Source organism: Astyanax mexicanus, chromosome 16, assembly GCF_023375975.1.
Source record: "Astyanax mexicanus isolate ESR-SI-001 chromosome 16, AstMex3_surface, whole genome shotgun sequence".
NCBI lineage: Eukaryota > Metazoa > Chordata > Actinopteri > Characiformes > Acestrorhamphidae > Astyanax > Astyanax mexicanus.
This window is the reverse complement of record NC_064423.1, coordinates 2,096,276-2,110,386: the sequence shown is the minus strand read 5'-3', so window position 1 is coordinate 2,110,386 and position 14,111 is coordinate 2,096,276. Positions and strand designations below refer to the sequence as shown.

At 37.6% G+C, this 14,111-nt stretch overlaps 1 protein-coding gene across 2 annotated transcripts in view; it reads left to right on the top strand.

Moving 5' to 3' along the window:
- Positions 1-14,111, top strand: part of pik3ca (phosphatidylinositol-4,5-bisphosphate 3-kinase, catalytic subunit alpha) — a 49,935-nt gene that overhangs the window by 16,985 nt on the left and 18,839 nt on the right. For both annotated transcript variants that reach the window (XM_049465751.1, XM_022669978.2), the window contains 11 exons: positions 845-1,090; positions 3,528-3,613; positions 5,306-5,411; positions 5,752-5,904; positions 7,827-7,961; positions 10,479-10,603; positions 10,690-10,771; positions 11,213-11,377; positions 11,491-11,594; positions 13,648-13,819; positions 13,923-14,029. In XM_049465751.1, coding sequence (XP_049321708.1) covers positions 845-1,090; positions 3,528-3,613; positions 5,306-5,411; positions 5,752-5,904; positions 7,827-7,961; positions 10,479-10,603; positions 10,690-10,771; positions 11,213-11,377; positions 11,491-11,594; positions 13,648-13,819; positions 13,923-14,029 — 1,481 coding nt within the window. The remainder of the gene's footprint in view (positions 1-844; positions 1,091-3,527; positions 3,614-5,305; positions 5,412-5,751; positions 5,905-7,826; positions 7,962-10,478; positions 10,604-10,689; positions 10,772-11,212; positions 11,378-11,490; positions 11,595-13,647; positions 13,820-13,922; positions 14,030-14,111) is intronic.

The window sequence follows — 14,111 nt, the reverse complement described above, 5'->3', positions numbered from 1 at the left end:
TGAGAGTTATTTAACATTAAGGAGTAATTACATTCATTTTATATTACATCTGGTTACATTTTCTTACATTTATAAGTTACATCTGGCCCTCCTAGGACAGCCAATATGCCAATGTGGCCCTCGGCCAAAATGAGTTTGACACCCCTGCTTTAAACCCTGAAAGTAGGACCACAGTTCAGCTCTTCACTCTCATGGCTGCATTAATCATGTTTAGCAAAATATCCATAGGTCATAAAATAGAACCTTCTGAGACAAAACATGCTACGGAAACATTTCCACAGAGCAGAGCTGCTGTAATCCGTAACTCATAAAAAGGATCTGATTGGCTGTCAGAATCGGCAAATTGCTATTTTTGATTAAAAATCATCCAACCCCAGTCATAGCTGATCAGTTTTTAACTAAACTGTGACTTCTGTGTACTAATATACCTCTAATGCTAAATGCTGACCATTATTTGTTTGGACATGGGCATTTAAATACCTCCTCTGCCTGATTCCATTTATATCCCCTTACTTTCTGTACCAAGCTTTTCCTATCCAAAATGAGTACCCAGTGCATGCACTGTCTGTTTGAAGTCGTCTGCGGAGGCAGTCGTCTGTTTTAATACCAAACAGCACAGCTGAAAGTAGTGCTTAAGCAGCTATAAATAGCCTGGTGGAATTTGGATGTTGCTGTGGATTTTGGATGTTGCTGTGGATTTTGGATGTTGCTGTGGATTTTGGATGTTGCTGTGGATTTTGGATGTTGCTGATATCGCTTAGATTTATTCTACAGGCTTGAACACAATCACAATCTCTCTTTCTCTCTCTGTGTTTTTTCCCTCTCTTTTTCTCTCTCCTCACAGTATGTGCGGAGCTGCATTATGTTGGGTCGGATGCCAAACCTTATGCTGATGTCTAAGGATAGTCTTTACTCTCAGCTGCCCATGGACAACTTCACCATGCCCTCCTATTCACGCCGCATCTCCACAGCCACGCCTTACATGAACGGGGAAGTCTCTAGTAAAGCCCTCTGGACCATCAACAGCACACTGAGGATACGTGTCCTATGTGCTACATACGTCAATGTGAACATCCGGGATATTGATAAGGTGCTTTCCTACATAACCTCGTTATCTTATGCATTTTATGCAGCAGGCTTCTCTGTGTCATATTCATTATGATGAACTGGAGCAGATTATGTACATTTGTAACTGAGGGGAAAAGTATACAGCAAATCATCCAAATTCTGATTTTATTTAATATATTAAAATACTAGGAAAAAAATAATATATACATTTTTTCTTTCCATATTGTGTTTCAGTATATTACATTGGTCAAGTACAGCCTCACTTACAAATAAGTTGTGACGCTTTAAAAAATCTAAATCAATTAGAATTAAAACATTAATGCAATAGACCCATATTTTATTCTCAATAGGACACAATAAACAGAAAATGTGAAAAGTGCGACATTTGCTCCCCATTCTCATAGCGATTTCTCCAATTTTTCTGAAACCTTCGATGATATGTTCTGTATATGGTGGGATATCTAGAGTATTCATAATTTTACATTTTTAGACAATCCTGTATTTTTCACACTACAAGGCACATTAAATTATAAGTAGGGCTGCAACTATCGATTATTTTAGTACTCGAGTACTCTACTGAAAAATCGATTCGATTAATCGAGTAATCGGATAAAACATAAAATAAGACATTTCATAAAATACAAAATTTTACTTAATAATACAACACAAATAGAAATAAATGAAACACAAAATACACAAATACCACAAGTAATAATTTAATAATTGATAATTTAATAAATTAAGTTAAGTTATTTTAAGTATTGAATATAGGACAATGGCTTTATGTTGTGCATCTTAGCTAAATGACAATACACTAAGTTCATGGCCAGCTAACTTTAACATGTATTTATTTATAGACTCCACAGTGCTGTGAGTCTAGAACTTGTCTCCGTTGTAATAAACTAACCACATACACATTAGACAGTGTTTCTAATAATCAGCACTCCACAGCGCGGTCGTTATGTTATTAAGTTACATTAATGTTAATCTCATTGATCTGTTATAAGTTCACTGCTTCAAAAACCTCCTTCTTCTCCACTGCGTGTGTGTCGTAACACTAAGCGCGCTGTTTCACATTAAAAGTCCTTGCTAAATTCCGTGCTCTGTGTTTTTAAAATTAATAAAGCGATTACTCGGGGCACAGAAAATTAATCGATCAATTTTTTAAATCGAGTAACTCGATTTACTTGAGTTATCGTTTCACCTCTAATTATAAGGCTCACTATCAATGAACTGTTAGCTAAATGCTGCCCGACAGCGCTATACTGAGAGGGCCTGAGTGCTCCTGTAAGCTAGAGAAATATTAGCTAGCGGTTTGTCCCACGTAACTTGTTTTAACATGGTAAATGTGCAGATTACAGTTCAGTAATACTCGCCTCTAAATGGTGAAAGAGTAAGCGCTTAGCGCAGTTAGCGGCTAGTGGTAATGCTGCTCCAGCCTTAGTGCTGGACAACTAAACTGAAACTCCTGTATAACGCTGTACTTCAGCAGAGTGGCTTTACTGCTGCTTAATACCTGACTGGTAGAATTTATACATAAGGCACGTCGGATTATAAGGCGCGCTAATGATTTTTGGGAAAAGGATTAAGTGCACTTATAGTGCAAAAAATACTGTAATTTTTATACCCAGTCTCTAAAAATATATTTTTTATGCATAGTCATGTGAGTTGGTTGCAGTAGTTCCTTTTGTACCTTTTTTTGTTTTTTTTCAAGTACCGCTTGCTTTTCCAGCCTGTCCAGATTTATTTTAGACGTGTTTATGCCATAAAGTTCTAAGTGAGATGATGTGTTTTCATAAAATGGGAAAATGTCTCATGTTTGAGTCTTGTGATGTTGAGATTTTCAGATTGAAATTGGGACTGTAAACAGGAGCTCTAATGTGAGCTGAACTGCAAAAAACTAAATCTTAGCAAGTGAAATTTTCTCAATTTAAGGCAATAAATCTTATTTTCTTCTCTGATAAGACTTTTTGTTTTACTAAGCATTGTAAGAAACTTAGAATTTGTACCTTACTTTAAGTAATTTGAACTCAAAATAAGCACAATCAAGCAGCAATCAAGTTATTCTGATTCTTGTGTCCAAAATCAGTGACCTTTTTGCTTGATCTAGGTGTTACTTCACTCATTTTGAGACTTTGCCTTTGCTTTTTGTAAGAAATCTTACTAAGAAAATGTTGTTTACCCCATTGGCAGATTATATTTGCCTAATATACATATATTTGTCTTAATTTGCATATATTTTGTCTAGTTTTTGCCAGTGGATTTTTTGCAGTGAGGAAATGTATCGTATTTAAGTTAACTTTACTGTTATATAAATATACGGTTATAATTTAGTGTCCATAGTTACTATATATGTACATTTCCCTTTCATTACAGTGTGTCGGGTCATGTGGGCTTTGTGTGCTCTTTTTTTTTTTTAGGTAATGATGGATAATCAGATTTTTTTTGCTGTGTTGTAGATCTATGTTCGGACAGGGATCTACCACGGTGGAGAGCAGATGTGTGACAATGTAAACACACAGCGTGTACCGTGTTCAAACCCAAGGTATTGCACAACTTAATCTTGTTGCGGGATACCAGAGTCAAACTGTGCAGTGCTGTGCAGTATGGATGGACAATTTGGCCATACATTTCAGAATTTGTTTTTTGATAACCATATTCTTGGCTATATGACAAAGCGGTGTAATATTTATTTTCTTAATTTTAAGAATATACTAGAAACAATTTTTTTTTATTTGTTTAAAAATGTAACAAATTTAAACGTTCATTAGAAACTATGCTTTTTGTAAATAGTAATTTTTGTAAACAGTAATTTATCAAGACTCTTCACAGCCAATAGCTCTTCATGATTTCTTATTTTTTGTATGTTTGTCATTCCTTAATGTTTCAGATCATCAAACAAACTTAAATATTAGTCAAAGACAACACACGTAAACAGAAAATGCAGTTTTTAAATGAAGGTTTTCATTATTAAGGGAGAAAAAAATCCAAAACCTACATGGCCCAGTGTGAAAGCGTTTGAAATTTTTTTTCTTCCTTAATAATGAAAATCTTTATTTAAAAACTGCATTTTGGTTAATATATGGGGGTTTTCTTTTTTTTTCTAATATATACATTTGTTTGATTATCTTAAACATTTATGAGTGATAAACATGCAAATCTTAGTATTTTGACTAAGATGTATATATATGTATAAAATGTATAATAGTTTGTCATTTAGTTCTCATTCATTTTAGTCGACAAAAACAAAAAATTGTCAAGTCAATTAAATTCTTTAAATCATATTATTATGGTTTTACTATTTTACATGTGTGTACAATATTTGGATATTATTTATTGCTAACTAAATTAAAGCTAAATTGAAACCAATAGTTTTAAGTTTAGATAGATAGATAGATAGATAGATAGATAGATAGATAGATAGATAGATAGATAGATAGATAGATAGATAGATAGATAGATAGATACTTTATTGATCCCAAAGGAAAACACAGTAGAAACAAAAACAATACACAGTAGAAACAAACAATAAGTGTAGTACAATACACTTATTGAGGGATAAAATTCTAAATTGAGACTTAAAAAAATATATACATAAATATATAAATACAAAAAAACTATAGAAAGTGTGGAAGTAAACAGTCGTAGATATGAGGTAGTACAGTAAAAGAATAAACTAAGTATAGGAGGTATTAGTAGATATGACTATTAAACATAAACATAAACATGTGCAAGTATTATATTTAAGTTAGGTGCGTAGTGTAGTGTCCAGGGGTGCAAAAGTAGAGGATGTACAGTAAAGTGTCCCGGAGTGCAAATGTACAGGATGTTAGTTGTGTAATGTTTGTCATAAAATATGTAAAATTGAGAGAAAGCTGTATAAAAATAGTTTTCATTATTAAAATCAACACTACTCGCGCAGTGTTTCCTCTAGGATTTTTATTTTGCAGCAGCAGCAGTGGCAGGCCTGCAATCACGTCCCAATAAATCAATAAACATTCATTTTTACACTTTTTTTACATTAATTAAATTAAATAAAGCATTCAGCATCACTTGAGCATCATGTTTATTATCAGTTTACTCATAAACTACCTCTCTCTGGCTGTTTTCCAGCTTGCAGTATATAATGGTGATGTGCCACTACCGCAAATCTAATGTAGCAGAAACTCTACTGTGCTAAAGCTTGATGTGATCTTTTTAATGTTTCATTGTTTGTCTCTTTTACTCTGTTTTTTAGGTGGAATGAGTGGCTCACGTATGACATGTACATTCCCGACATTCCCCGGGCCGCTCGCCTATGTTTGTCCATCTGCTCCGTGAAGGGGAGGAAAGGAGCGAAAGAGGTGACAGCTCCTTTCAAGTTGATACCCTTTTAATTGAGATTAGCGTGGCTAGACCTGACAGGCAGTTGTCTTTTAGCTGTGTTTACTCTAGTGTCTGGTATATTGTGTGACCAGCACATGTGTAATGGAGACCGTGGTGAAACTACTAAAGCTGCTGGGGAGAAGGTCACGAGGACGTGCAGAAAATTAACTATTGATGCTTTGCTCAGCCGCCTGATTTCATATTGTCTGATAAACAAATTGATTATCCTAGTTTCATTTAAAAAAAATGTTTTTGTGTGGTTGTGCTCTATAATTACTACTAAATGGTGAAGTATTAACTGGGTGCCATCTCTCTCAGGAGCACTGTCCACTGGCTTGGGGAAACGTGAACCTGTTTGACTACACACATACGCTGGTCGCTGGGAAGATGGCACTGAACTTGTGGCCAGTGCCACATGGCCTGGAAGATCTCCTTAACCCCATCGGAGTCACAGGCTCCAACCCCAACAAGGTATGAGCTTTACAGGGCTGTATTTAAGGCCCCTGGGGACGTATTTTGATGTATTGATTTTCAATACTTAAGTCTTGCATGAGATGTTCAAAAGCTTTTAAGTTTGAGTAAAAACATATAAAACAGAAATATAACAATACTCCACAAAAATCACCAAAATGCACTACTGTATTTTACAGACTATAAGGCTTACTATTAATGAACGTCTATTTTTTGGTCTATTTTCATTAAGCGACACTAGTAAGGATGCATTTTTCACCTTTAGCTTTAGCATTAGCTCTCCAGGTTTAGCATTAGCTCTCCAGGTTTAGCATTAGCTCTCCAGGTTTGCTTTAGCTTTAGATCTCCAGGTTTAGTATTAGCTCTCCAGGTTTAGTATTAGCTCTCCAGGTTTAGCATTAGCTCTCCAGGTTTAGCATTAGTTCTTCACGTTTTGCTTTAGCTCTCCAGGTTTTGGTTTAGCGTTAGCTCTCCAGGTTTAGCATTAGCTTTTCGGGTTTTGCTTTAGCTCTCCACGTTTTGCTTTAGCTCTCTGGGTTTTGCTTTTGCTCTCCACGTTTAGCTTTAGCTTTAGCTCTCCAGGTTTAGCATGTTTAGCATTAGCTCTCTAGGTTTTGCTTTAGCTCTCCAGGTTTAGCTTTAGCCCTTTGGGTTCTGCTTAAGCTCTCTGGGTTTTGCTTTAGATCTCCACATTTGCTTTAGCTCTCCGGGTTCTGCTTTAGCTCTCCAGGTTTTGCTTTAGCTCTCTGGGTTTTTGCTTTAGCTCTCCAGGTTCTGCTTTAGCTCTCCAGGTTCTGCTTTAGCTCTCTGGGTTTTTGCTTTAGCTCTCCGGGTTTTGCTTTAGCTCTCCGGGTTCTGCTTTAGCTCTCCAGGTTTTGCTTTAGCTCTCCGGGTTTTGCTTTAGCTCTCCGGGTTCTGCTTTAGCTTTAGATCTCTAGGTCTAGCATTAGCTCTTCAGGTTTAGCATGTTTAGCAGTAGCTCTCTAGGTTTTGCTTTAGCTCTCCAGGTTTTGCTTTAGCTCTCCAGGTTTAGCTTTAGCCCTTTGGGTTCTGCTTAAGCTCTCCACGTTTAGCTTTAGCTTTAGCTCTCTGGGTTTTGCTTTAGCTCTCCGGGTTTTGCTTTAGCTCTCCAGGTTCTGCTTTAGCTCTCCAGGTTCTGCTTTAGCTCTCCAGGTTCTGCTTTAGCTCTCCAGGTTCTGCTTTAGCTCTCCACGTTTTGCTTTAGCTCTCCACGTTTTGCTTTAGCTCTCCACGTTTTGCTTTAGCTCTCCACGTTTTGCTTTAGCTCTCCGGGTTCTGCTTTAGCTCTCCAGGTTCTGCTTTAGCTCTCCACGTTTTGCTTTAGCTCTCCACGTTCTGCTTTAGCTCTCCTGGTTTTTGCTTTAGCTCTCCGGGTTCTGCTTTAGCTTTCCTGGTTTTTGCTTTAGCTCTCCGGGTTTTGCTTTAGCTCTCCAGGTTTAGCTTTAGCTCTCCTGGTTTTTGCTTTAGCTCTCCGGGTTCTGCTTTAGCTTTCCTGGTTTTTGCTTTAGCTCTCCGGGTTTTGCTTTAGCTCTCCAGGTTGAGTTTAAGCTCTTTAGGTTTAGTTTAAATTCACCATGTTGAGCTTTAGCCAGTTTACACTGGGAGGAGACTGTTACTGGTGAAATACACGAGACATTACAAGAGACATTGAGATGACATTCAGGAGACATACTTAAATTAGTACATTTACACTGATTGCTCTGAAAAGGCAGCTTAATGATTTAGGTGTCCAGAGGCTTTAATTACTGTGATTATGAACATTGTTCAGTTTAGCAGTGTATATTGATTGGGCATTATATTATTTACTTCTTATTTGTAATCTTTACTCTGTTATAGTATATTTACCATCTATTTTATTCACCTTTGTCTTGTTTTCTGCTCTTACAATCTGCGCTGATCAGGAAACCCCATGCCTTGAGCTGGAGTTTGACTACTTCAGCAGTCCCGTGAAGTTCCCTGACATGGCCACAATAGAGGATCACGCTAATTGGATCATATCCAGAGAGATGGGATACAATTACTGCCAGTCTGGACAGGTGAGCTCAGCGACATGCATCCTGCTTAATAAGTTATAGCAGCACATTTCCTGCTACTGTTTATAGGTCTGCAGATCTTAAGGGGCTATATGTCAGGCACATCCTTATCTCTGATTTACTCAGTTAGTAGGTGTCAGTTCCACATTTATTTTATTTCAATAACAGGAATAGATAATGTCACCTGGGCCTTTTGTGAGAATTACATATACAGCCTATACAAGTACAGTAAAGTGTTGGAAAGGCAGGCACAGCTTGGGTTCAGTGAAGAGAAGTTACAGAGAATAACTGCTCTTGGGTGTTTTTAAGCAGGACCTGCAATTAGACTGACAGATTTATAGTCTACTTATCATTATCCAAATAGTTTTGGAAACAGTCCCAGTTTAAACGAGTAGTATGTTAAAAATGTCCTGGTTTTAACATTTGCTATTGGTCCTAAGTGAACATTGTTTATAAGCTCATTAAGACAGTTTTTAACCCTTTCGGCCTTGTGTGTTTGCGTGTGTGTGCTTGTGCGTGGAGTGTATTTTACCATTACCTTATTTTTCGTACTGTAAGGCTCACCAGAATATAAGGTTCACTAATGAATAGCTGTCTATTTTTATACATAAGGTGCACTGGATTATACGATGCACTAGTAAAGTACACGGATGTCACCATCCATATTAAGACAAATTAAGGCATTTTAAGGCTTTTTAAGAAACAACAGACACTGTTTAAGAGAGACACTCAATGGAATGTTATAATTAAGCAATAGCACAGGAGAGGGAGTGTGTTATCACGAATAACATCACGGCTGTAATCCGGTCGCAGGCACGAGCCGAAGTCTTCCGCCAAAAAGTAGTTCCACCACAACTTAACTACAAAACAGTGTATGGTTCAGGCAGACTAACACCACGAACGTTAGCTTGAAAGCAAAATTGGGAATAAGCGAAGATGGTAACGTGAGGAGCGTGAAATAACACTAATACTCTCCTCTCCTGCTCCGTGGAGTCGTCTTCAGGTGAACGCTGCGCATTTTTTGATCATTTCTGCTTGTTTTGCTGTGTAGTGTTGGTTAGCTTGCCGGTGTGGCTGGACTGTGGGTAGGTGACCGGAGTCAAGCTATCCGCGGTTCGGAAATTCCCAGTCAGCGTAGCTTGCTTTAGCTCAGCATTAACGTAGTTTAGCCTAGCCTGGCTGGTTAAGTTATTGTTCTGGCGGTCAGACGGCATTAGCCGAGCGATTTCCCTTGCCTTTTTTCCACGAGTCAGCGCTGCGGGCGAGCGTGCCGTGGCTGAGCGCTAGCCTGTGCTAAGCTAACGCTGCTGCCGGTGCCGGTGGAGGCGATTATTTAAAACTGTACTGTGTGTATACGGCGTTACTCGGCAACGCGTCGGCGGAGTGATACAAGTTTAGTGTGAGAAGGCCGTGATGTTATCACGAATATCATCACAGCTAGAACACTTCTCAACCAATCAGATTGTGAGGTCGGAACTAACTGTTGTATAATAATAATACAATAAATCATTGGAAGGCTTCAAGTGTATTTAACTTTCTCTTTCCCATGCTTTGGATAAAAAAGGTGTCTTTCTTTTAAACAGAGTATCACATTAAGATCTAAATTAAATCTACTGTCTGTAGAATTTTTTACTTCACCCTTTGCATTTCGCAGTTTTGAAATTCTGTATGCGAGTTAGCTTCCTGAACATACCATTTTGATGTTGCAGATAGGGGTGTGATGAAATCTTTCTCCTCAAGCTTAAACCTGTTTCACGGGGGAAAAAACAGTTTAGCGTGGACTTTTTAAGAGGGATCTGGCAACACAGTAGTGATAGCAGCGAGTGTGGTGTCTGAGCAGTGAGAGCAGCTCTCAGCAGAAGAGGAAAATTCAGGTATTTGTATAGAAGATGCTTCTGCTACTTTTAAGTTGTATGTCTGGCTGCATTTTGGCTCCAGTGGAAACAATAAACGGTAACAGAGTGACCAACAAGACACAAACCATATATAAATACTGTAAGTAAATCCTACACGTGACTGTTTCATAGACAGCTGTACTGATCTCTTAGCTCTGTACTGTATTTTCACTTCAAGCATAGTCTTAATATGACTGGTTATGGTTCTGCATAGTTAAATTACAAGACATTTAGGAGAAAAAAAAAAACAAACCATAGTCTTAATATGACTGGTTGTGGTTTGCACTTATTTTTTGCACTATATAAGACCTAGAAAAGTTTTATTTTAAATTTTTATTTTTAATTCTTATTTCTATTTTTATAGAATCAATGTGTGAGAGAAACCAGTCTGTTAAGTTTGAGTTATGTGATTCTGTCAAATAAAACTCAAATAAAAGTTTTCAAGCCATTTTTCAATTTTGACGTTTTCTTTAAATTTTTATTTTTAAATCTCGTCTCATTATATTAGTGTCTCATCACAAACCTAGTTGCAGATGTTGTAAAAAATCTATTTCTCTATACCTACAGTTTTAATCCACTCTAGTTTGTCCTTTCCTGAAACTATATTTGGGATTTTTGTTCACAGAGCAGCCGACTGGCGAGAGACCACATCATCACAGAAGCTGATATTGATCAGCTGAGACAGCTGGCGAACAGAGACCCACTTTCTGAGATCACTGAGCAGGAGAAAGACTTCCTGTGGCGGCACAGGTACTTCCCTCCCTCCACCACTCCTCCTCACATCTGATAATACCTGACTGTAACCTTAATACATGTTTTCTTTTGTGTTTTTTCAGACAGTATTGTGTAAATATACCAGAGATTCTTCCCAAGATTCTGCTTGCAGTAAAATGGAACTCCAGAGATGAAGTTGCACAGGTTAATAAAAAAAATACAACATTTTATTTAAACTGCTTAGAAACTTCAGTCAAGTGCTAACTGAAAGTACAGTTTTTTCCTTTTCATTTTTTCATTTCCTTTTGCCCCGTTTCTGACACCTAGCGTTCAATTATATTTCTATTTCTAAAATACCTCGCGGGCCGCTCCAAAAAAGGAATGGGTCGCAAATGGCCTGCGGGCCGTAGTTTGGACACCCCTGCTTTAAAGAAATTTGGTCTTTTTTTTTTCTTTTTTTTTTAAACCTTTTACCTCTAGTTGCTGTTTTGTTAGTAAAGTTTTTTTTTTTAAGTTGGGGCAGTTGGTTTAATTTAGATTTTTTATTTTTTTTGGTTTGTTTTAATAGACCAAAAGAAATTGATTTAATGTTCTACCTGCTTCTCTACCTAACCATCTAATACTACATTTCATTTAAACATTCAGATGTATTGCCTGCTTAAAGACTGGCCTGCAATAAAACCTGAACAAGCCATGGAGCTGCTTGACTGCAACTATCCGGATCCAATGATTCGAGACTTTGCAGTACGGTGCCTTGAAAAGTATTTAACAGATGATAAACTGTCCCAGTATCTGATTCAGTTGGTCCAGGTAAGCCTATTTAATTAATTATGTTTAATTTATTATTATTAAATGATGTGCCTTCACTGATTAAAGTTAAAAAATGGAAAGCATTATGATTAATTTTGTCTGTGAATTTAAAGGTTTTGAAGTATGAGCAGTATCTTGATAACCCATTGGTGCGGTTTCTGCTGAAAAGGGCCCTGACCAATCAGAGGATAGGACATTTCTTTTTCTGGCATTTAAAGTGAGTAACAATTCCACCCACATTTTTTTTCTAACAGGATGCAGATTTAGTGTAGTCTTTTATTTGACGTGATCTCGTACTGAGCACAGTTGTAGGAGTCTGTATGTTTATCGGCTGTGAATGTTTAGACGGCTGTGACCGCTGTTGCCATTTGAAAGTGGAAGCTTTGATCTTTGAGGAAATGTCAGGTTTATACTGTGCGTAAACATATTGTCAGGTGTCCTGTGTGAGACCTCTGGGTGTTTCACTTGTAAAAGTACTGTTTGTAACTTTCAGCATCTTATGAGCACAAGAACCAGCCTGAGCTGAAATCAGCTTTCATTCATATGTTAAATACACAGAACTAAATGACTGTTACTGCTAGAATGAGTAAATGGAGCTTAATAGCTAAAAACACAACTTCAAATTAGTAACTAATCACTTGGCCAAGATACTCTACTTTGCCAGGATTACTTAATCTTTAAAAAGTACTGAAACATTTCATATTGTTCTGTGTTGAGGAACTTAGTACAGGTTTCAGTATATAAATCCGTGGGGAGTAGCAGTAATTTTGGACTGGTAATGGATGGAGGGAAAGGGTTTCTATTGAAAAAGAATAGCCGTCAGGTCACCAAGTGGTCCAATGTGCTAAGTGCTGCCAAAATGATCAGGAGATCGCTTGTTCAAATCCCGGTCATGCAGCTTGCTGTCAGCTGCCTGAGCCCAGAGAGAGTACAATTGGTCTTGCTCCCTCCTTGGTGGTTACAGTAGATGGCGCTCTTTCCCCTCATCACTCCTAGGGTGATGTGGATCAGCACAAGGCTGCGTGTGTGAGCTGATGTATCAGAACCGAGTCGCTGCGCTTTTCTACGATCGTTAGCGCTGTTAAAAAACTCAGCAGCAGTTCAAAAAGAGGCGGAGTCTGACTTCACATGTATCAGAGGAGGCATGTGCTAGTCTTCCCCCTCCTGGCATTCTGCATCTCTAGTGATGGGGGATATATAGCTAGTTGGGTGGGACAATTGGTCTAGCTAAATTGGAAGAAATTAGAAATAAAATTATAAAACAAACAAAAAAAAAGGATAGCAAACTATTTGTTAAGGGGGAAAAACATTTTTTGGAACTGTGAAATTTTTTACTAATCGTTTTTTTTTAATGAACTATCAAATTAAACTAGTTAATTTGAATTAGTACAACTGAATTCTGAGTAAGTTCATTTTAAATATAAACTGGCACAACACTGCCAGATAGAATAATCCACTATATCAGTGCATTTCAATCCTAGTTTTGGGGAAACACTGCTCTGCTCGTTCCCTGGCTCCTAACAGTAACCTAATACAACTAATGAATTCATTTATAAGTACCCACTATAGCAGAGGGAAAACACTGCAATGTGCATTACTACTATGCAGTACTACTCCAGGACCAAGATTGTGAACCACTTCCACATTCCACTTCATGTGTGATAGGAAATTGGCATAATGAAATGGAATTAACTTTTATGTAAATAAATCATTTTACAACAAAATAGGAAAACTGTACAAGAAGTTAAAAGGAGCAATCCCAATCCCTGCTTCCATTAATCTGTTACTGACTGATGTTCGCGTTAGACTTTAAGGTCTGTGCCAATTATTCGTTATTCATTTGCTCATTAGCTAAATTGCAGAGTTAAAATGCTTTGTGAAAATTATCATTTTATTAATTTGGATTAATCACAGAGCATGCCATTAATTGGATTTTTTTAATTGCCTGACAGCACTATTAAAAACCTAAAGATCCAAAATGAGACAAAAACTTCCCAAAAAATAAAATTGACCTTTTGTTGCAAGACTGTATGATCTTAGCACATCACACCTGTAATCATTTGCATATCTGAGGCATACATGCATGCTGGGTTTTGCAGCAATCTGTTTTTTCCTATGGTTTGCTTCATTCTAGGTCTGTAATATTTATGACTTGACATTATAATACTTTAGTTAAATTATCTCCATGTTTAGTAAGTGTTTAATTTTTAGTAATTCAGGATAAAACGGATGAAATGCTGTGTTCGCTAACAGGACAGTTGATGTTGCAGGTCGGAGATGCACAACAAAACGGTGAGCCAGCGCTTCGGCCTGCTGCTGGAGTCGTACTGCCGGGCGTGCGGCATGTACCTGAAGCATCTCAGCCGGCAGGTGGAGGCCATGGAGAAGCTCATCAACCTCACAGACATTCTCAAGCAGGAGAAGAAGGATGAGACACAGAAGGTAAAGACTCTTCAGGCCTGTAGTTTTGCAGTCACTGGAGAGATATGTGAGAGATGGGTTCGGGGGGGTTTGTTTAATTCTGTTGATCTTGGTGTTTCTGTAGGTGCAGATGAAGTTTCTGGTGGAGCAGATGAGGAGGCCAGATTACATGGATGCTCTCCAAAGCTTTACCTCTCCACTCAACCCAGCCCACCAGCTGGGGAACCTGCGGTAAGAAAGAAGGTTTTCTTTTTTTTTTTTTTTTTTTTATACTTTTTATTTCATTTTTTTTCCCCATTTTCTCCCCAATTTA